Source organism: Haliotis cracherodii, unplaced genomic scaffold (assembly GCF_022045235.1).
Source record: "Haliotis cracherodii isolate W230 unplaced genomic scaffold, xgHalCrac1.p SCAF_7, whole genome shotgun sequence".
In the NCBI taxonomy this organism is placed as follows: domain Eukaryota; kingdom Metazoa; phylum Mollusca; class Gastropoda; order Lepetellida; family Haliotidae; genus Haliotis; species Haliotis cracherodii.
Genome location: NW_027266330.1, coordinates 24,059,542 through 24,081,508, shown reverse-complemented (window position 1 = coordinate 24,081,508; position 21,967 = coordinate 24,059,542). Strand labels below are relative to the sequence as shown.

General features: G+C 43.0%; 1 protein-coding gene across 2 annotated transcripts in view; it reads right to left on the bottom strand.

Moving 5' to 3' along the window:
- Positions 1 to 4,897: 4,897 nt before the first annotated feature.
- LOC139447268 (uncharacterized) overlaps positions 4,898 to 21,967 on the bottom strand; it is a 97,629-nt gene continuing 80,559 nt past the window's right edge. The window contains exon 3 of one of the 2 annotated variants that reach the window (XM_071228549.1): positions 4,898 to 5,279. In XM_071228549.1, coding sequence (XP_071084650.1) covers positions 4,933 to 5,279 — 347 coding nt within the window. In that variant the 3' untranslated portion in view covers positions 4,898 to 4,932. Of the gene's footprint in view, positions 5,280 to 6,576; positions 7,173 to 21,967 lie in introns of those variants that run through there. The other variant, XM_071228541.1, reaches the window with a different exon arrangement.

Here is a 21,967-nt window from a genome sequence, read left to right as displayed (position 1 = left end):
GTCTGAACAGGAATGTTTTGAGACGGGACAGGAAGATTGTCAGAGTGTCTGCTTCTTTATCATGTGGAGAAGATGGTTCCATGGAATGGTCATTGTAGGCAAATGACCTCTGCCTATACCTTGGCATTTCTGTCTTTGGTATACAAGTGAGATGTTTCTCAGCAGGACGGAGAGATCTAGATGGTGAATATACCTGGATAAGCTGAGATAAGTAAGAAGGTGCTGACTTTTTGTAGCAGTGGTATGTTAAGGTCAGGATCTAGCACTAAACTCGAGCAATCTCATTAAAATCAGATCTTAGTTCTCGCTACCGCTAAACAAAGATCTGAGGACATCCCATTACGGGTCACGTCAGACCGACCTTGCGCGAACTTTGACCGACTAATGGAATGACCAATCAGAAGGCAGCTTTCTCGTGTTTTACGGCACTAATTTCAAATTGGCGACTACGCTTCGAAACATATTTTGACAAATTCTCGATTACAAATTTGAAACCTGAACAAAATAACATTCTGGGATGGCTAATAAATGGTCTAGATTGTGTGGATTCAGTCGTTAAACCCGTAACTATCGTTCGGAGTTAAAGTTTTCGAGGTTGCATGATTAGACATCACATTCCGACTGTCACTTTCACAATCTGGTAAGCGATGCTCTGATTGGTCGGATGAAAGGTCGTTCTGACGTGACCCCTAATGGGATGTCCTCAGATCTTTGTTTAGCGGTAGCGAGAACTGAGGTCTGATTTTAATGAGATTGTAACCTCGAGCTTCTACTGGGAGCAAGCACAGGTGTTATATACATTGACTTTTGAGTTCTTGACACAATCGTTGCTGCCATGTTTGGGAGACGTTGTAGTCTGGTTAATTACCCTTAGAGATGTTACAAAGTAGACTGTTGCAGCAGTTTTAGTGGAATAGCTGCGTTTCGGCACGGAGCCATGCTTGGCATTGCCACGAGCATTTAGCTACTACTCAGACACACAGCAAACAGTACACACACATAACGTACCAAGGAGACGCCAAATGTCGTATCCATGACAACTGCTAGGTTTCGTCAGGGTGTTCAAATCTTACACCCCCCACCCCCCCCCTCCCCCCCACCCCCCCTTTTTTTTTTGTTTCACTGCCCGACTTCACTGGCTGGTCTTTGCGTAAGCAGAATTCAATATTCCCCAACCAGCAAAATAAAAATACATAGTTATATTGCCATCCATCCATCCATCCATTGTATCCACGCCCTAAACCATTCTCATAGTGCTACACAATTATTATTGATATTCTCAGCTCCCTGGGGAGTATACGCAAGATAGATTCCTGATTATGTTCTTCACACTGATTGTTGTAAGAAAATAAGTACTTTCAACCCCTTTGTCGTTGGTATGAAATGTCTTTGGCATCATTTGAGGGACTCGGTCATTGCGTTTAAAACACACTTTTAGAAGGCACTACACAACACTACTGGCACTTCTTTCGTCTCACCCGATAACACCGTCAGTTTCTCAATTCCTTTGTTAATAATAACACGATGCATTTCGGTTACGTCCTATTTTGAAGTAATCATTGACCCTATAACGTCCATTTGTTGGCATCAGCCTAGAGGCTTCATAAGAGGCAACTCTTACATCGAAGCGGGGGCACGGGTGGCTCAGTCGTCTAAGGCGCCGCGATTCGCTGTGCAGAGTTGCGTCCCCTTGACACGCCAGAAACCTATGATTGTGGGTTCGAATCCCGGTTCGCCCCGATTATGTTTCTAGGTTTGTCAGCACCATACCCGTGCTTGTGGGTTTAACCGAAGTTGTAAACGCCTGAGACCTGCATCACTTCGGGCTTCCTTCCACATTAAGCTGACACGCCGCGATATAACTGGAATACTGTTAAAAGCGGCGTTAAACCCAACTCACTCACTCACTTACATCGAAGCAATAAATGATGAAAGCAGAGGTGCATCACCGAATTTGTTGTTAACGTCTCTCTCAATGTCTCAGCGGTATGATGGCGGCCTGTAAATAATCTTACAGGCTTAAACAGCAAAAACGTTGGTGGATATTAAGAGGAACGATCCCCACCGTCGAGTCCTATGACATGCTATCAACCAAGTCATTGAGCCTGACCACCTGACCCGCATATTCATGTGTTACGACCAGCATAGGCCCTTGAAGACGCCGGGGTAGAATAGGTCTTCAGCAACCCATACTTGCCGTAAAAGGTGACTATGCTTGTCGTGAGAGGCGACTAACGGGATCGGGTGGTTAGGCTCGCTGACTTGGTTGATGCATGTCATCGATCCCAATTGCGTGTATTGATGCTCATGATATTAATCACTGGATTGTCTGGTCCAGACTCGATTATTTACAGACCGCCGTCATATAGCTGGATACAACCAACCAACCCATTCACTGCTGGGTGAACAGGTGAGGTGAGGTGAAATTGGTTTAACGTCGCGTCCAAGATTATTGCACTTTTATAGCGACGTGCATGCACGTGTATGTGTGTGGCTGCTTGTACTAGTCCGGACTGATGCCGATTTATAGTGCTAGCTCACTGAGATACCATGCCGCAGTTTAACATGAATACCTCACTCAGACACAGTATACTGACTCCGAGCCGACCAGTCCTTGTTAAAGCCCCTTAATGCCGAGCACCAGACAGGGTAACAACAAGTACAATCTTTAAACGTCTTTTTGTATGACGCGGCCCGGGATCGAACCCTGGACCTTCCGCTCTCCGGGCGGACGCTCTACCACAAGACCACGGAGGCGGTCTGCTGGGTGAACAGAGGCATATGTTGAGCAAAGTATTTTGCCTAAAGAAAGACTGTGTTTCACTGAGGGGCAGGACCAAAGACCCAGAATCTCTCAGCAGTCATGTTGTCAGTCACCCACCACCGATTCTCCTGGCCGAAACCTCCCCCTGATTTGTGACCTGTGTGCAACACACAAGACAGTGACTACTCATTCACTATAATGGCAACAAAGACTGGACTCCTTCCAGATATTTTTATTTCAAAACGCCTGTAATTCAATACATAAGTGTCATCACTGATATTCCTCCAAATCAGCTATGTTCTCTATATGTTGCCCTATGTACAGGAGGGAGCATACATTTCAGTCGACTGGAGCCACATTTGCCCGTACACTGTCAGCCAATAGTCAGCCAGCATCATCCACAGTGATCATGACCTTGACCTTGACCTTGACCATGACCTCAGTTCAGCAACACCTGGAATGAACGTAAATAAAGTAAACCCACAGAGATCTGGATATTGTATTATGAAGGCAATAAAAATAAATAAATATAAATACTGGTATACACACTTTCACAGAAAACATAGGTCAACCTTAACATGTAAGTAAGAAGGAAAGAATTTAAGTAAATCCACAATAAACTAATTGATAAATTTTCGTCTATTTCTTTTCATATTTTAATGACCATTTCCTGATGTGACTGACAAATCTATTCCCAACATCAATAATGATTTATGTATGCCAGCAAATGAACTTTTTTTCTGACCAAAACTATTGAAAACCCTTATCCCAGAACAATACAAATGTAAGGACTGAATTTGGACACCTCAAATCTTGAAGAATATTTTGGGTGTCACAGAACATTATTAACAATAACAGACAAAAACTGCGCATCTGTTTGCAGGTGGTGAAAGTCAGTGAGGGTTTTACTGAAATCCAGGGTAATTGTTGGATGATATGACTAACAAGTCTCAACACCGACGTCTAATGGTAGAGCGTCCGCCCGGAGAGCGGAAGGTCCGGGGTTCGACCCCTAGCCGAGTCATACCAAAAGACGTTAAAGGATGGTACTTGTTGTTACCCTGTCTGGCGCTCCGCATTAAGGGGCTAAAACAAGGACTGGTTGGCTCGAAGTCAGTATACTGTGTCTGAGTGGGGTATTCATGTTAAACAGCGGCATGGTATCTCAGTATGCCAGCACTATAAATCGGCATCAGTCCGGACTAGTACAAGCAGCCACACACACACATACACGTGGATGCACGTCGCTATATAAGTGCAATAATCTTGGACGCGACGTTAAACCCCATTTCACCTCACCTCACCTCATCTCAACACCGACACACTTGTTGTATCCTGGAAAGTGGTGAACAGTAACATGTGTAGAATGGTCAGTTCCACCAGTCACGAATTCAATAGCATCAAGCCAAGAAACAAGACGTGTTCTCACTAACCAAACACAGCTATAAAACTGATAATGACATCAACAAAATAACGAACGAAGTATGCATATCAGGTACGATGGTGTATTTCATGAAGTAAGATTTTCTTTGTCTGTGGCTAGTTAGAGGCAATAAAATGATATAAAGAGGGTGTTTTGGTAGTGAGTGAGTGAGTTGGGTTTAACTCCGCTTTTAACAGCATTCCAGTTATATCACGGCGTGTCAGCTTAATGTGGGAGGAAAGCCCGAAGTGATGCAGGTCTCAGACGTTTACCACTTCGGTGAAACCCATGAGCACGGGTATGGTGCTGACAAATCTAGAAACATCATCGGGGCGAACCGGGATTGGAAGCCACAATCATAGGTTTCTGGCGTGCCCAAAGGACGCAATTCTTTACAGCGAATCGCGGTGCCTAAGACGACTGGGCCACTCGTGCCCCCGTTTTGGTAGTGAACAGGGCAGGATGATCTAATGAGTAATGCTGTATGTCTTTACCATCATGTTTGTCAGCACCATACCTTTGCTCGTGGGTTTCACCGAAGTGGTAAACGTCTGAGACCTGCATCACTTCGGGCTTTCCTCCCACATTAAGATGACACGCCGTGATATAACTGGAATAATGTTAAAAGCGGCGTTAAACCCAACTCACTCACTCACTCACTTTACCATCAAGAGTTACCATAAAGTCAATGACATGACAAATCAACTGACCTCATCAAAAAGCCTTCACGTTGTGACCTTGCACCTCATTGGGCAGTGGCTCCAACGTCCGACATCTTGGTACCCATGGCAACAACAGGACACACCTTGCAGTGTCGTGTCAGCCCAGGCCGGTACTTATACACTTTGCCACACACACAGTTCAGCACCACGCCTTGATGGATCGCCTCGCGGTGATATTTCATGGCGCTTTGTTTGAGGAACTCCTTGCCACAGTCAGGACAGGGATACTTCCGCTTGTCCGCTGTCCTGATGGTGGGAACTCCCAGAGATCCTGGAGGTCCTGCAGCTGCTCCCGGAGATACCCACATCCCGTGTGTCCTTGGATCACCTGAAGGAAAGGACATCTGCAGACTGGGTAGAAACGGGTTTCCTGGAAGTAATAGACATGGAATTAGCATTTACGTTCATTTTGATATAGAGCTATATGTACATAGTATAATAAATAACGACAACACCAGAAAGAACCAGTAACCAAAAAAGGCGTTGGCAAAATTTAATGAATGGATTAATGAAAATCAGTGATGACACCAGGGCCCGGCTGTTCAGAACCCGGTTATTTTAACGTCAGTTTAACTCCTAACCAACCGTTAATATTTAACCACACGTTAGTTAACCAGCCGTTAAATTAGTGTTGCAGGATCAATAGATAACCATTAGGTTAGCTAACCACTTGGTTAAATTTTAACATCTTGGTTAAACACCGATTAGGTTAAATATCATCCCAGAATTCCAAGCGTTAGTACTTCCGTCAGTGTGTCGTATCGAATAATGGCCGAAACAGCGTGAATGACTGTGGAAACTCCTAGGAAAATAAGAAAGAAAAGAAACAGGAATTTTTCTGTGGATGAAAAACAACAGGGCCCAGGTGTTCACAAACAGGGGAAGCGTGCGACACAATTTGCATAAACAAGTAAGTGTTTGTTTGTTGCCTGATGTAACACAGCAGTAATCCTGCCACTTGATGGCAGCCTCCAAACAAACCAGACAATCAAATGATGCCCCTGAAAATTCAGTGACATGATAGCGCATTTTCTAATTTTGTTGAAAGTGAAAACGAGATGTTAAATTTAAATTCCATCTGTTGTGTACAAGTGCAGAAATTACGTTGCTTGTAAGTAAAGGAAAAAACGTTTTAGAAATATGTTTGTTTTGAAACACTTAGAGGCAGAGTTTTAATATCTCGGTCCAAACATTTCTTTAGTAGTTGACTGTAAACCTCAAGCTACCAGTCAATTACTTGTCATGGAAACACAATCTAGATAGGTAAGGGTAGTCCATCTCCCCGACCCTGGAGAGAGAGAGAGAGAAAGTGAGTGAGTGAGTGAGTGAGTATGGCTTTATGCCGCTTTTAGCAATATTACAGCAATATCACGGCGGGGGACACCAGAAATGGGCTTCACACATTGTACCCATGTCGGGAATCGAACCCGGGTTTTTGGCGAGATGAGCGAACGCTTTAACCACTAGGCTACCCGACCGGCCCCCTGGAGATTGAATAAAAATAGAATCCAAATCAAGTCCAGAATGATTTGACAAATGAAATAAAACATTGATCTGGATAATTTGTTTTTGTTTGTAGATATATATTTTTACATAAGATTACTTTATTTCTAGGACTAAATGTTAGTCAAAGGTTTTCAAAAACAGACATGAACTAACCATATCTTTTACGCAAACTTGCAAGTCTTCATGTGGGTGATCATGTTGTGTTTATACTGGAACTCCTTGCCACACAGTGGACACTTCTCCCCCTTCTTGTTGCTGTGTTTGTTCATGTGGCCAATGTACAGCGCCTTGGCCTGGTACTTGGCCCCACAGATGGTGCACTTGTAGAGGCTGTCCCCAGTGTGGTCCTTCTTCACGTGGGCACGCAGCGACGTCAGGTACTTGTACTCCCTGGGGCAGTGCTCACACTTCCACATGGGCTGGTCTTGGGAAGCCTGCTGGGTTGGACCAACATGAGTCTGGAACCTCTCGGATATATAATCTAAACCCCTTGTGTTATAGCCAGGGCTGGGATGAAGGTCGTCCATGTGTACCTGGTAAGGTGATGCTTGAAGAAGAGTCTGGATGTTCAAGGTGTTTCTTGAGGAGGAGCTCGAAATTTGGAAGGAAGTGCTTTCTGGTATGTTCTGGTTCTGTGTCCTGTGTTTCTGAGAGTGGTATGGTGGCAGAATCGAGGACCTTGTTCGGCTGTAATTGTCTTCTGATGGATGGGCCAATTCCCTTCGACTCAAGCTGTCCACAGTGTTGGTGGTATTCCCTGGAAGGATAAACAGGATCAGCTTCAGTGAGACATTAAAGTAGTTGTGGAGCATACAGCCCTTGAGTGTAAATAGATCAGACTGCGTTGTCAAGTAGTGAGTGAGTGAGTGAGTGTAACGCCTCTTCAGGTCTTAGCCATTTGAAACCCACGAGCACGGGCATGGTTCAGACAAACACCAACAAACATACTTAAGGCAGATTGAAGACGTGCAACTATGAAAAGAAAACTGTTCCACTTTTGATGAATGGGCCATCTGTGCCCCACAAAGTGTCTGAAATGTGGCGTCTGTCATCATGGGCTGTTTGATTGGCATTCTGGAAGTTGGTGAGAAAATCAGACAATATACAACTTATTATCCATAGTGAGTTGTATGTTTTCTGACAGTCGTTATGAAGTAATGGCCTTGGCAACTATGATAAGTATACTTCCTCAGACAATATGTCCACATCCATTCAACAGTTGTATAACAATTGAATTCGAGTATCATGACTCTCCCCTTCTCAGATCTAGATGCCCATTGTAATCACCTTCTCAGCTCTAGCAGCCTATACTCATCTCCTTTTCAGATCTTGCAGCTGATACTCATCCCCTTCTCAGCCCTAGCAGCCTATACCCATCCCTTCCTAGCCATAGTAGCCTATTGCCATCCCCTTCTAAGCTCTAGCAGCCTTCACTCATCCTCTTCTCAGATCTAGCAGCCTATACTCGCCCCTTCCTCAGATCTAGCAGCCTATACTCGTCCCCTTCTCAGATCTAGCAGCCTATACTCGTCCCCTTCTCAGATCTAGCAGCCTATACTCATTCCCTTCTCAGCTCTAGCAGCCTATACTCAACCCTCTCTCAGCTCTAGCAGCCTTCACTCATCCTCTTCTCAGATCTAGCAGCCTATACTCGCCCCTTCCTCAGATCTAGCAGCCTATACTCGTCCCCTTCTCAGATCTAGCAGCCTACACTCATCCCCTTCTCAGCTCTAGCAGCCTACACTCAACCCCTTCTCAGATCTAGTGACTTACACTCATCCCCTTCTCAGCTCTAGGAGCCAACACACAAACCCTTCTCAGCTCTAGGAGCCAACACTCATCCCTTTCTCAGCTCTAGCAGCCTTCACTCTTCTCCTTCTAATATCTAGCAGCCTATACTCAACCCCTTCTCAGATCTAGCAGTCTATACTAAACCCCTTCTCAGCTCTAGCAGCCTATACTCATCCCCTTCTCAGCTCTAGCAGCCTACACTCAACCCCTTCTCAGATCTAGCAGCTTATACTCAACCCCTTCTCAGCTCTAGCAGCCTATACTCGTCCTCTTCTAGGATCTAGCAGCCTTCACTCAACCCCTTCTGAGATCTAGTGACCTACACTCAACCCCTTCTCAGCTCTAGCAGCCTATACTCGTCCTCTTCTAGGATCTAGCAGCCTTCACTCAACCCCTTCTGAGATCTAGTGACCTACACTCAACCCCTTCTCAGCTCTAGCAGCCTATATTCATCCCCTTCTCAGATCTAGCAGCCTCCACTCAACCCCTACTCAGCTCTAGCAGCCTATACTCACCCCCTTCTCAGCTCTAGCAGCCTACACTCACCCCCTTCTCAGCTCTAGCAGCCTACACTCAACCCCTTCTCAGATCTAGCAGCCTATACTCAATCCCTTCTCAGCTCTAGGAGCCAAAACACAAACCCTTCTTAGCTCTAGGAGCCAACACTCATCCCTTTCTCAGCTCTAGCAGCCTTCACTCTTCCCCTACTCAGCTCTAGCAGCCTATACTTATCCCCTTCTCAACTCCAGCACCCGACCCTCAACCCCTTCTCAGATCTAGTGACTTACACTCACCCCCTTCTCAGCTCTAGGAGCCAACACACAAACCCTTCTCAGCTCTAGGAGCCAACACTCATCCCTTTCTCAGCTCTAGCAGCCTTCACTCTTCCCCTTCTCAGATCTAGCAGCCTATACACGTCACCTTCTCAGATCTAGCAGCCTATAATCAACCCTTTCTCAGATCTAGCAGCCTATACTCAACCCCTTCTCAGCTCTAGCAGCCTATACTCAACCCCTTCTCAGATCTAGCAGCCTATACTCGTCCCCTTCTCAGCTCTAGCAGCCTTCACTCATCTCCTTCTAAGATCTAGCGACCTATACTCATCCCCTTCTCAGATCTAGCAGCCTATACTCAACCCTCTCTCAGATCTAGCAGCCTACACTCAACCCCTTCTCAGATCTAGCAGCCTATACTCATCCCCTTCTCAGCTCTAGCAGCCTATACTCAACCCCTACTCAGCTCTAGCAGCCTACACTCATCCCCTTCTCAGCTCTAGCAGCCTACACTCATCCCCTTCTCAGCTCTAGCAGCCTATACTCATCCCCTTCTCAGCTCTAGCAGCCTATACTCAACCCTCTTTCAGATCTAGCAGCCTATACTCAACCCTCTTTCAGATCTAGCAGCCTATACTCAACCCCTTCTCAGATCTAGCAGCCTACACTCATCCCCTTCTCAGCTCTAGCATCCTATACTCAACCCCTTCTCATCAAACCCATGGCAAAAATAATTTTGTTTTGATTTTGAAAAGAGAAATAGGTGTACAAGAGTGTGGAATTGGTGGTTACAGTGTGTGACAAAGCTGATTGGTTGTCATCATACCCTGTGGGCATGCACAGTTGCTCATACTATCAGAGACATAGGAGTATACATAGGAGTCGTATGGCTCCAAACTTGCATCTGTAGTCATGAGCAAGGCTAAATAATGAACAGGATATTCTTGATTTCAATTAGAAATGTATTTATTTCAGATGATTTCAGAAGGACATTTCACAATCTCATTTCAATGTTCAATGAGATACACCACCTCTGTGGTCTAGTGGGAGAGCATCTCAACTGAAATAATATAAATCTGACTTTAATGCCATGTGAGCTAAGACTTAATTTTCGGGTGTCTTTGTATCAACGTAAATAACCTCAATCCACATAATCCAAGACATTGCCCTAAATCGACCCGTGAAGAATAGGTAGAATAGGTCTTCAGCAACCCATGCTTGTCGTGAAAGGTGACTATGCTTATCGAAAGAGGCGACTAACTGGATCGGGTGGTCAGGCTCACTGACTTGGTTGATGCATGTCATCGATCCCAATTGCTTGGATCAATGCTCACAATATCAATCACTGGATTGTCTGGTCGAAACTCGATTATTTACAGACCTGGGTCATATAACTGGAATATTGCTGAGTGCGGCGTTAAACAACAAACCAACAGAAAACAGAGCTGAAGGGTATATATGCCACGGAAAAAAGTTTCATTGATGTTTGTACTAAGATGGTTCACAACCTTTTAATATCTGAAACCAAATTTAACTAATTGTGTAGGGGTGTATTACAGTGAATTAGTTCAATTATCAATCCAGAAGAATAAGTTTACAAGTGCAGAAAATCTGCAGCTTATAAGCAAAGATTGAGTGAGTTGGGTTAACGCCACTTTTAACAATGTTCCAGTTATGTCACGGTGTGTTAGCTTAATGTGGGAGGAAAGCCTGATATGGTGCAGGTCTCAGACGTTTACCACTTCGGTAAAACCAACGAGAACGGGTATGGTGCTGACAAACCTAGAAACATAATCGGGGCGAACCGGGATTCGAACCCACAATCATAGGTTTCTGGTGTGCCCAAGGGACGCAACTCTTTACAGCAAATCGCGGCGCCTTAGACGACTGGGCCACCCGTGCCCCCTTATAAGCAAAGAAAAGACCTTTGAGAAATATGGTCATTTTGCAACACAGTGGGGGCAGAGTTAATTTCAAGTTACTGAACGTATATATTGTACAGGTCATCTCCTGTTCTCCCTGGGTATGTTAGAACATGACAGTAACATCAAAACAGTGTTAAGAGAAAACATGCCTGCTAACCCATAGCAAGTAACATTATAGAAAAGGCTGGATATATCTATCTGACAAGAATGTTAAGTTCTGTCAGCTTCATGATGAAGGAAATTCTGAAGTGATGAGATCTCAGATGTTTACCACTTTGGTGGAACCTACGAGCATGGGTATGGCGCTGACAAACATTGAAATGTGGAGTCTAAGATTATAAAATATTCTGCCACGTCTAAGTGATGACTCTGCACAGGGATAATATTTGAAAAGAAAGAATTTTTCTAAAAACCAAATATACTGGAAAATAAACAGAAATGTTCTCAAAAATGTGTTGTGGGTCTAAGAAAAATAAGAAAACAGTGACTGAAAAACTATCATTTTCCAACTACAAATCTCAGACTCCACCTGGAATATTAATTGGTCAGTTGGCAGAATGACCTTTAACTGGTCACAAATTTTGTGACTTGTCTTGTGTGTCCGATCACAAGCAGAACGCCATCTCACATCAGCTTCACCCACTGTGTCAGAATGACCTTCACCTTACATGCACTTACAATTACCAACATTTCTTTCATACAAATCTTGGAGCCAGACTCTTTCAAATTATCCACGGCAGCCTCCGACTCGGACATTTAAGGGGTGATCTTGTATAAGATTTTGTTTGTTTGTTTGTTGTTTAACGCCGCACTCAGCAATATTCCAGCTATATGACGGCGGTCTGTAAAATAATCGAGTCTAGACCAGACAATCCAGTGATTGACATCATGAGCATCGATCCACGCAATTGGGATTGATGACATGTATCAACCAAGTCAGCGAGCCTGACCACCCGATCCCGTTAGTCGCCTTTTATGACAAGCATAGTCGCCTTTTACGGCAAGTATGGGTTGCTGAAGACCTATTCTAACCCGGAATCTTCACGGGTCTCTTGTATAAGTAAAATTGGAAGCATGAAATAAAAACTGCTTAAATTGTTTCTTTGATTACTTAACTGGTATGGTTAAAAAACAAAATATGCAAAAATAATTGAAAAAGAAATGCCTAAGGCCATAATAAATAAATATTAGATTTTCATCCCTGTCTGTTTCTCTACAATACACCTACGTCCTACCACTTAATAAGCTCCAAGTACTTGTGGTAGGTTGTTTTACGCCACACTTGGCAATATTCCAGCTATATGACAGCGGTCTGTAAATAATCTATTCTGGACCAGACAATCCAGTAATTGATATCATGAGCATCAATCCACGCAATTGGGATCAATGACATGCTTCAACCAAGTCAGCAAGCCTGACCACCTTATCCCGTGATCCGCCTCTTACGACAAGCATAGTCGCCTTTTCCGGCAAGCATGGGTTGCTGAAGATCTATTCTACCCTGGATCTTCACGGGTCAAGTACTTGAGAAAAGCATGGTGTGTAGATGTTACAATGAAGGTATGTAGATCTTACAATCGAGGTATATTGTGTTACAATAGAGGTAAATGGATGTACAATCAAGGTATGAATACCGTTCATATTGTGTTCAGCTTCAGTACTGACAGAGACTCTTCAAACCAAGATGACCTTGACACCTTTTATCCAGGATCAACCTTTTTCTCTTCAAGGATCAGCCTTGTTCTATCAAAGGTCAACCCTTTGGATTTAAAGATAAACCCTTGAATTAAGGATCAAACATTTTTCAACCAGTTTCTTTTCCAGGATCAACCTCAAAGTGTAGTCAGCCATTAGAATTTAAGGATAAACCCTTCAGTGCAGAATCAACACTTTCATGTCAAGGATTCACTTTGTTCAATCAAGGTTGAACCTTTTTCATGTCAAGGATCCACTTTGTTCAATCAAGGTTTAACCCTTTTCATGTCAAATATCCACTTTGTTTAATCAAGGATAAACTTTACACGCCAGATTCTAGGATCAAACTTGTTCAAACAATGTTTAACCCTTTTCATGTCAAGGATCCACTTTGTTTAATCAAGGATAAACTTTACACACCAGATTCTAGGAACAAACTGGTTCAATCAAGGTTTAACCCTTTTCATGTCCAGGATCCACTTTGTTTAATCAAGGTTTAACCCTTTTCATGTCGAGGATCCACTTTGTTTAATTAAGAATAAACTTTACACACCAGATTCTAACCAATAAAACCCTTTGTAATCAAGTTCAATCCTTTCCATTCAAGAATCAATCCTAAAAAAATAAATTGTTTGATTCCAAGGATGGACCTTGTACATCCAGGATCAGTCCTTTGTACCCAGGGATCCGCCGTACTGGATCCATCCTTTCTATTGGACATCAGCCAGTGCCACCAGGATCCACTCTCCCTCCGCCACCCTTGTCATACTGATGCAGGATGCAAGTCTTCCGATGCAGCCATAGTCCGTTCCTGGACTTGTAAGACTTTCCACACACACAATCGTACGTCATGTTCTCATGGCTGGTGCGGAAGTGATCTCTCATGGAGTAGACGCTCAAGAAGGTCCTCTCACACTGTGGACAAGCAACCTTTTCCACATCGTTGACATATACAACCTTGGCCGGGGGTGAGCTGAACCCAGGATCCGGAGATGGTTCTCGCTTCGAACCTGGCTGCTGGGGGCGGTTTGACAACGCTTGATGGTTTCTCCATACTCTGGAACTCTCTGTCTGAATGAAACTCATTGAACTGTAACCTGAAAGCAACAAAAAGTTGAAGGTTTCGATCAGGGAGCATTGAAAACATGAGCAGGATGCAGGGGGTGATCTGACAACAATTGATGGTTGTACTCTGCTCTCTGAATCGGCCTGCAGTTAACTCATTGAACACTGGTAATCTGAAAGTAGCAAAAAGTTCAACGTTTTGGTCAGGGACCATTGAAAACATGAGCCAGAAGTTGGTGATGTTTGAAAACTGTCATGCAAGTTGGTGATCGTTGTACGACCTGGAAATGTTATACAAGTTGGCGATGTTCACACAAGGTCAAGTTGGTAATTGTCATTTACTGTCATACAAGTTGGTGATGGTCACATGTTGGTGATGGTCAAGTAGGTGATGGTTGTAAACGGTCATGGAAGTTGGCAATTGTCACACACTAGTTGGTGATGGTCATACAGTGTCATACAAGTTGGTGATGGTCACACATGGTCAAGTTGGTAATTGTCATTTACTGTCATACAAGTTGGTGATGGTCACATGTTGGTGATGGTCAAGTAGGTGATGGTTGTAAACGGTCATGGAAGTTGGCAATTGTCACGCACTAGTTGGTGATGGTCATACAGTGTCATACAAGTTGGTGATGGTCATGCAGTGTCATACAAGTTGGTGATGGTTATACACTGTCATACAAGTTGGTGATGGTCATACACTGTCATACAAGTTGGTGATGGTCATACACTGTCATACAAGTTGGTGATGGTCATACAGTGTCATACAAGTTGGTGATGGTCATACACTGTCATACAAGTTGGTGATGGTCATACAGTGTCATATAAGTTGGTGGTCATACACTGTCATACAAGTTGGTGATGGTCACAGGAGTAATACAAGTTGGTGATGGTCATACACTGTCATACAAGTTGGTGATGGTCACAGGAGTAATACAAGTTGGTGATGGTCATACACTGTCATACAAGTTGGTGATGGTCATACAGTGTCATACAAGTTGGTGATGGTCATACACTGTCATACTAGTTGGTGATGGTCATACAGTGTCAAACAAGTTGGTGATGGTCACACAGTGTCATACAAGTTGGTGATGGTCATACAGTGTCATACAAGTTGGTGATGGTCATACAGTGTCATACAAGTTGGTGATGGTCACAGGAGTAATACAATTAGCAGGAGTAAGTTGAAATAAAAATATACCTTAATTTGTGAAGTTCAGTATTGTCTTACTTCACTTGGCCTGAAGCTGTTTGGCTCAAACGTTGTAGTGTGAAATTGTAAATGCCAATATTGACCTAATCATGCTATTTACCTAACACCTGGTTTCTTCACCATTTTATATTGATCATAAACACATGGTTATAATATAGGTAAAGTGAAATGGGATTTAACGTCAAGAGATACCATGCCATAGTTTAATATGGATACCCCACTCCAGGCCGATATGTCCTTGTTTTGTCCCCTAGATGCCATGTGTCAGGCAGGCTAACATCAAGCAATATCTTTAAACATCTTTTGGTAAGAAGTGGCCTCTCTTCTGACAAAAACCAAAATATAGTCTATTCATGTCTGAACCAGATGAAGTAAACGACATATGAAACGTTGGGTGGTATTTTTTCTGGCCTACGAGGAAAGATTCAAGTCTTCCATCACGATTGTCGAGAAATATACTCAGCCCCCAAATTTGTTTCTTTGTTTGTTGTTTAATGCCGCACTCAGCAATATTCCAGCTATATGACGGTGGTCTGTAAATAATCGAGTCTGGACCAGACCATCCAGTAATTGACAACATCAGCATCGATCTGTGCAATTGGGATCGATGACATGCATCAACAAAGTCAGCGAGCCTGACCACCCGATCCCGTTAGTCACCCCATACGACAAGCATAGTTGCCTTTTACGGCAAGCATTGTCGCCTTTTACGGCAAGAATGGGTTGCTGAAGACCTATTCTACCCCGGATGTACCCATGTACGTTAAGAAGAGATGTTTCCAATGTGTACCAATCAATGACAGAACTAACAATCAGAGTATCTTTATTCTTCATATATTTACCAACACGTATGGTACTGATGATTTCTTTTGTCAATGATTATATATTTCAACTTTCGCTCCACTGTGCCTTCTACATAAAGCTTTGCATGCCATGATATAATGTAAGGAGGCATAAAACCAAACACTCTCACTCAGTGTTAACTGGGACAAATACTCCCCAAATTCACAGAAAAGTTGGGAGTTTCATCATAGATTACCTTTGGTGAATAATACAGTGAGTGAGTGAGTGAGTGAGTGAGTGAGTGAGGTTTTACGCTTCTTTTTGCAATATTCCAGCAATATCACGGCAGGGGACACCAGAAATGGGCTTCACACATTGTACCCATGTCGGGAATCGAACCCGGGTCTTCGACGTGACGAGCAATCGCTTTAACCACTAGGCTTCCCGACCGCCCCGGTTAATTATACAAGGGACATGAGTGCGTGTAGTTTAATACTAGAACAATATGGCCATGTAATGGCCGCCTGTAAATAACTGAGTCTGGACCAACCAAACCAGTGACTTTAAGCACGAACAACAATCCATCCCACCTAGAGATGATGATGTGCAATAACGTGACAGAACCTGACAACATTGTAGTTCTCTCCTTTGACAAGAATGAGGTAGTGGGGATCTCTCCATCTTCCAAAGGCAAGAGCAGCCACTAGCCTATTTATAAGAGTCTAGTTTCCACCCTTGCCACATCAAGTCCACTTTCCTGTGCTAAATATGATTGGCCTATCGCACACATTGCTAATCCAATCAGAGAACATTTCACAAAATCAACATTCACATTCTGAAAACATGGCCGCTGCCCTAGCTTGTCGACTTGCTCTGAAGTTGTTTCAACAAATAAGTGTAGACAAGTATTCTCCAAGTCTTTCCAAGTCTTAAATAAACTTTTCCGAAGTACTGTGCTTGTAAGTGGTATGATGATGAGAACAGTCATAAAACACAACTGGAACACATTCGTAGAAAAGTGATTTACCGCTGCCTGTCTTTATTGACACGAATATGCCTTTGCCATCTTTCAACCCCTCAACGACTGCCTTTGTTCATCTGACAGGGAGGAAATTGCGAATGTTTTTGTAATTTGATTGACCAGGTCAACGTCTATAGTAGTCGCCATCTCTGTGTGAAGCCATACGAGATAAGAACACTGATCTGATTGGATATCGCATTTTCATTGCGTTACAGCTGACTCAGAAACTGACACATTCCCTTGTTCTACTGATTATGTTACAACTGACTCAGAAACTGACTAGTTCTATGGGACTATTGATTGTGTTACAGCTGACTCAGAAACTGACTAGTTCTATGGGACTCTTGATTGTGTTACAGCTGACTCAGAAACTGACACGTTCCCTTGTTCTACTGATTGTGTTACAGCTGACTCAGAAACTGACACATTCCCTTGTTCTACTGATTGTGTTACAGCTGACTCAGAAACTGACTAGTTCTATGGGACTATTGATTGTGTTACTGCTGAATCAGAAACTGACATGTTCCCTTGTTCTACTGATTGTGTTACAGCTGACTCAGAAACTGACTAGTTCTATGGGACTATTGATTGTGTTACAGCTGACTGAGAAACTGACACGTTCCCTTGTTCTACTGATTGTGTTACAGCTGACAGAAACTAACCAGTTCTATGGGACTATTGATTGTGTTACAACTGAATCAGAAACTGACACGTTCCCTTGTTCTACTGATTGTGTTACAGCTGACAGAAACTGACTAGTTCTATGGAACTATTGATTGTGTTACAACTGACTCAGAAACTGACACGTTCCCTTGTTCTACTGATTGTGTCACAACTGACTCAGAAAGTGACACGTTCCCTTGTTCTACTGATTGTGTCACAACTGACTCAGAAACTGACACGTTCCCTTGTTCTACTGATTGTGTTACAGCTGACAGAAACTGACTAGTTCTATGGGACTATTGATTGCTTTGAAGCTGACTCAGATACACCGGACACTTCACTCTATGAGACAGAATGTTAGGTTTGTATTTGTAGGACTTTCCACAAGGACAAGTATGCACAATCTTGTCATGGACTGCAGACTTGTGAAAGCTGAGGGTTGTTCTACTGGAGAACCTTTTATCACACTGAGGACATAGAAAGTTCCCAGTGCCCTGTCTTCTCTGTGGCATGTTATAAGTCTGGTTATGGTAAAGGAGGCTATTGTCATGGAATTGTTGCAGGAAGTCTACTGGAACGTTCTGCCTGGTGTCGACACCTGTGAGATGTCCGGGATATCCTGCAGGCCCTGTGGGCTGACTGAAACCAACTGAGCTCCCACCACCTGGAAGGGACAAGAGAGTGCAATCAGTTTCAGTCAGTCTTACAAATCCTGTTTACCCACTACACATCCATTTTAAAGAAATTTAGATAAAAAACTAAAACAGGTAGTAGTTTTGTTGGGACTTCCATTTTGTTTCCCAAACTTTGTCCCTTGTATTTTTTCAATCTTCAATCATTATTCAAAATTTCACTTTTAATGAAATACAACACACTGGGAGGTAAGTGACGAAGAGTGAGCGAGTATTGTTTTATGTAGACTAACATCTAGGATCTGAAATGAACATATTTAACAGAACAGTAAAAACTTTTTTCATTTTCATGACACTGAAGTAATCTAGACTTGCCAAACATTACGGACTTGCATGGGCTGTGTTGGCCATATTTATTTCAGGGTCTGTATGAGTCGAGGTTTTATGCTGCTTTTAGCAATGTTCCAGCAATATCATGGTTGGGTACACCAGAAATGGGCTTCACACATTTCACTCCAATGGGGAAGTAATCATGCAAAGAGATGTGTGTGAGAGATGGTTTAAAGATTAGAAGTGCACTGTAAATCCTACAACGCACATTGGCATACCTTCCTAACATATGGATCTGTAGCCCTGGTAGTGACATGTTGAAAAGTTGGTTACAAGGATGAACAGACGAGGGACATGTCGACCACAGTTAAAATCAAAGTCGGGAGGACAAGCCACATTTTTGTGTGGATTACAGCTCTTACCATTAGGTATAAACAAAATATTTACATATACTGTATACACTTAAAGAAACTCAGTCTGCACTCCCAAAAATATCCCCCAAAATATTCATGATCCCTAACTTGTGTGAAAATATTGGTGAGAAGTCAAGCAATACAGCTCTGTATGGTTCAAGCCCCGTGAAGATTCCGGGGTAGAATAGGTCTCCAGCAACCCATGCTTGTCGTAAAAGGCGACTAACGGGATCGGGTGGTCAGGCTCAATGGCTTGGTTGATGCATGTCATCGATCCCAATTGCGTGGATCGATGCTCATGATATTAATCACTGGATTGTCTTGTCCAGACTCAATTATTTACAGACCACCGTCATATAGCTGGAATTTTGCTGAGTGCGGCGTTAAACAACAAACCAACCAACCAACCAACTGTATGGTTCAAAATGGTGTTTCTAAATGAGTGAATATGTATTTATGCTGCTATTAGCAATATTCCAGCCATATCCTTGCAGGGGCACCAGAAATGGGCTCCACACATTGTACCCATTTCGGGAATCGACCCTGGTCTTCGGCGTGACAAGCGAATGCTTTAAACACTGGGCTACCCAACCACTCCAAGAGTCCCAAAGAAAATGTCACCAAGACCACACTGTCTATAGGATGTCTAAGCAGATCCCCCCCTCCCCCCCAAACACACACACACCACAGGCCCACCTAAGTAGGCACTTGGCTACTTTGGATTTGCCTTAAAACTGGATGGAAACAAAATCTGAAACATGAACACTTTGGGATAGAAAACATGAATTCTTTATTGATGAATAAAGGCTACAAAAGCTATGACAATAACATGACTACATATCTCCTGAAAACGATGAAAACTACAATATCAAAAGTAAGAGGTTTTTCATAGTGTTACTCTGATCACACTGCCTGTGTCGTAAACCCATGCAGCGCCAACACATGTCCCTACCACACTGTACCAGGATGTAGCAATAGCTGAAGGGGTCATTGTCATACCCAGGTACCCTTCTGTACATAGAAATGCCCCCTAGATTAAATCAGAAAACAGAAATCGACCACAGGTACCTTTCTGTACATAGAAATGCCCCCTAGATAAAATCAGAAAACAGAAATCGACCACAGGTACCTTTCTGGTAGGGCTGGGACGAGTCCAAATTTACTACCCGGTACCTACCCGCCATATTACCCGACCTAACCTGGGCACCCAATGTAGGTCTGAAGACTAGGGTACATAATGTCCGATTGGACATAGTTTGACTGGAGCCCTGGCAAAACCAATTTACATACACGTAAGTTTACTGATGTTTTATCTTTATTCAAATATATAAATGTCAGAAGGAATGTGTGCCTAGTCAGACAGAATTGCGAACATCACTAACATGAAGTTTAACCACATAGAGTTCTGTATACTTTTTGTCATTAGACAATATATCGAGTGACTAACCACGGGTCCGGGTAGTCATGTGGGTATCCGGGTCCCACCTTGTGTGAGACAATTTTTTTTGCTTCAGTGACCACACGGTGAGTGTAGGCTTATCATGTGACCAAACTTTTCTCTCGTTTGTAAATCATTGCACTTACCGTATATGACTTAATAAGTGCCCACGGCAACATTTGCTAATCTATTGGCTAGTGAACAATCCCAATTAGCACCACTTCTGATTGATCAATGTACACAAGACTTATTTATTCGCGTAAAATATGCACTCGTGTGTTATATGCACCCTTAATAATGGGCAATTAAATTCTGGAAAAATATATCTGTCGTACATAAACATTTCAGGCTGTCAGCATAAACCACGAATTTCTCTTTCAACTCTGTTTTTTTTCACCAAGATAATATTCTAATAAGAGCCCCCTATTTCTAATTTTGAGAGCGCCCTGGGCGCTTATTACGTAGAATACAATATTCTGAAATACGTACTGACAGGCCTAATGCCAGCTTTTCAGTGCACTTTATATATTGTTTTGCATATCATATAGATATACTGCTACAACAGGTGCATGACAATATATCTTATACAATATACATAAAGGGACTGTATTGCAAGCTTTCCGTAGGGCTTCCATTACATCACGTGCAAATAAAATTATTTTTCAAGTTTTAGAATATTTTCTAAATGAAAGTAAAACATTTTATGAGATATGTTTATCTAAAATGAAACAGGAAAAACACATGAATGGACGGTGCTGTGTTAGATGTGACAATGTGTGACATAGGCACCAACCTTGATGCAAGGGACTCAGGAAAAAAGAGTGATTGGCTTCCTATGTCCGAGGCCTATTTAAACTGTAAATTAGGCCTTGATAAACACTGAAGCTAATCAAGCTGACAATTAGTGTTTTACAACTCATCCGTAAGAAAAATTTACAAATTTTCTCTTCAGTTTGCCTTCTAAACAAGACTAAAGTCAGTTAACTTGTGTTGTTGGCTTCGCTGTGTGGAGCTCTGTTGTTTTGGTTTGAGTGAGTGAGTGAGTTGGGTTTAACGCCTCTTTTAACAGTATTCCATTGAACGCTTTAAACACTACCCGACCACTCCAAGAGCTCCAAAGAAAATGTTTACTAAATATTTTTGGTTTGGTTTCTGAACATTCCCTTTGATGGCCGTATATGGTGTATAGCATCACAAAATGTGACTTTAAGTATGTGTACTGTGCAGTAGTGATCAGCTGATATTTGTATTGTAATGCGGCCCACTTTCATCCCTCTGTCTGACGCCTTCATCCATATTTCCTCCATATTGTGTGTCATGCATGATGAGATCTGAGTGTCCAGCTGACTCCTGTGTCAAGTCCAGTCTTTTTGAGTGAGTGAGTGAGTGAGTTGGGTTTAACGCCGCTTTTAACAGCATTCCAGTTATATCGCGGCGTGTCAGCTTAATGTGGGAGGAAAGCCCGAAGTGATGCAGGTCTCAGATGTTTACCACTTCAGTGAAACCCACGGGTACAGGTATGGTGCTGACAAACTTAGAAACATAATCGAGGCGAACCGGGATTCAAACCTACAATCCAACCCAGTCTTTTTGAAGCCAAACCTAGATCCAGACTACTAAATTGTTGCCCTATCTCATACATCCGTGTCCAGGTCACACATTGTAACCCCTGATGTTTACTGATGTCTGTCTGTTTATTAATGCTTCATAAGTCTTCAGCAACCCATGCTAGGCGACTATGCTTGCCGTAAAAGGCGACTATGCTTGTCGTAAGAGGCGACTAACGGGATCGGGTGGTCAGGCTCCC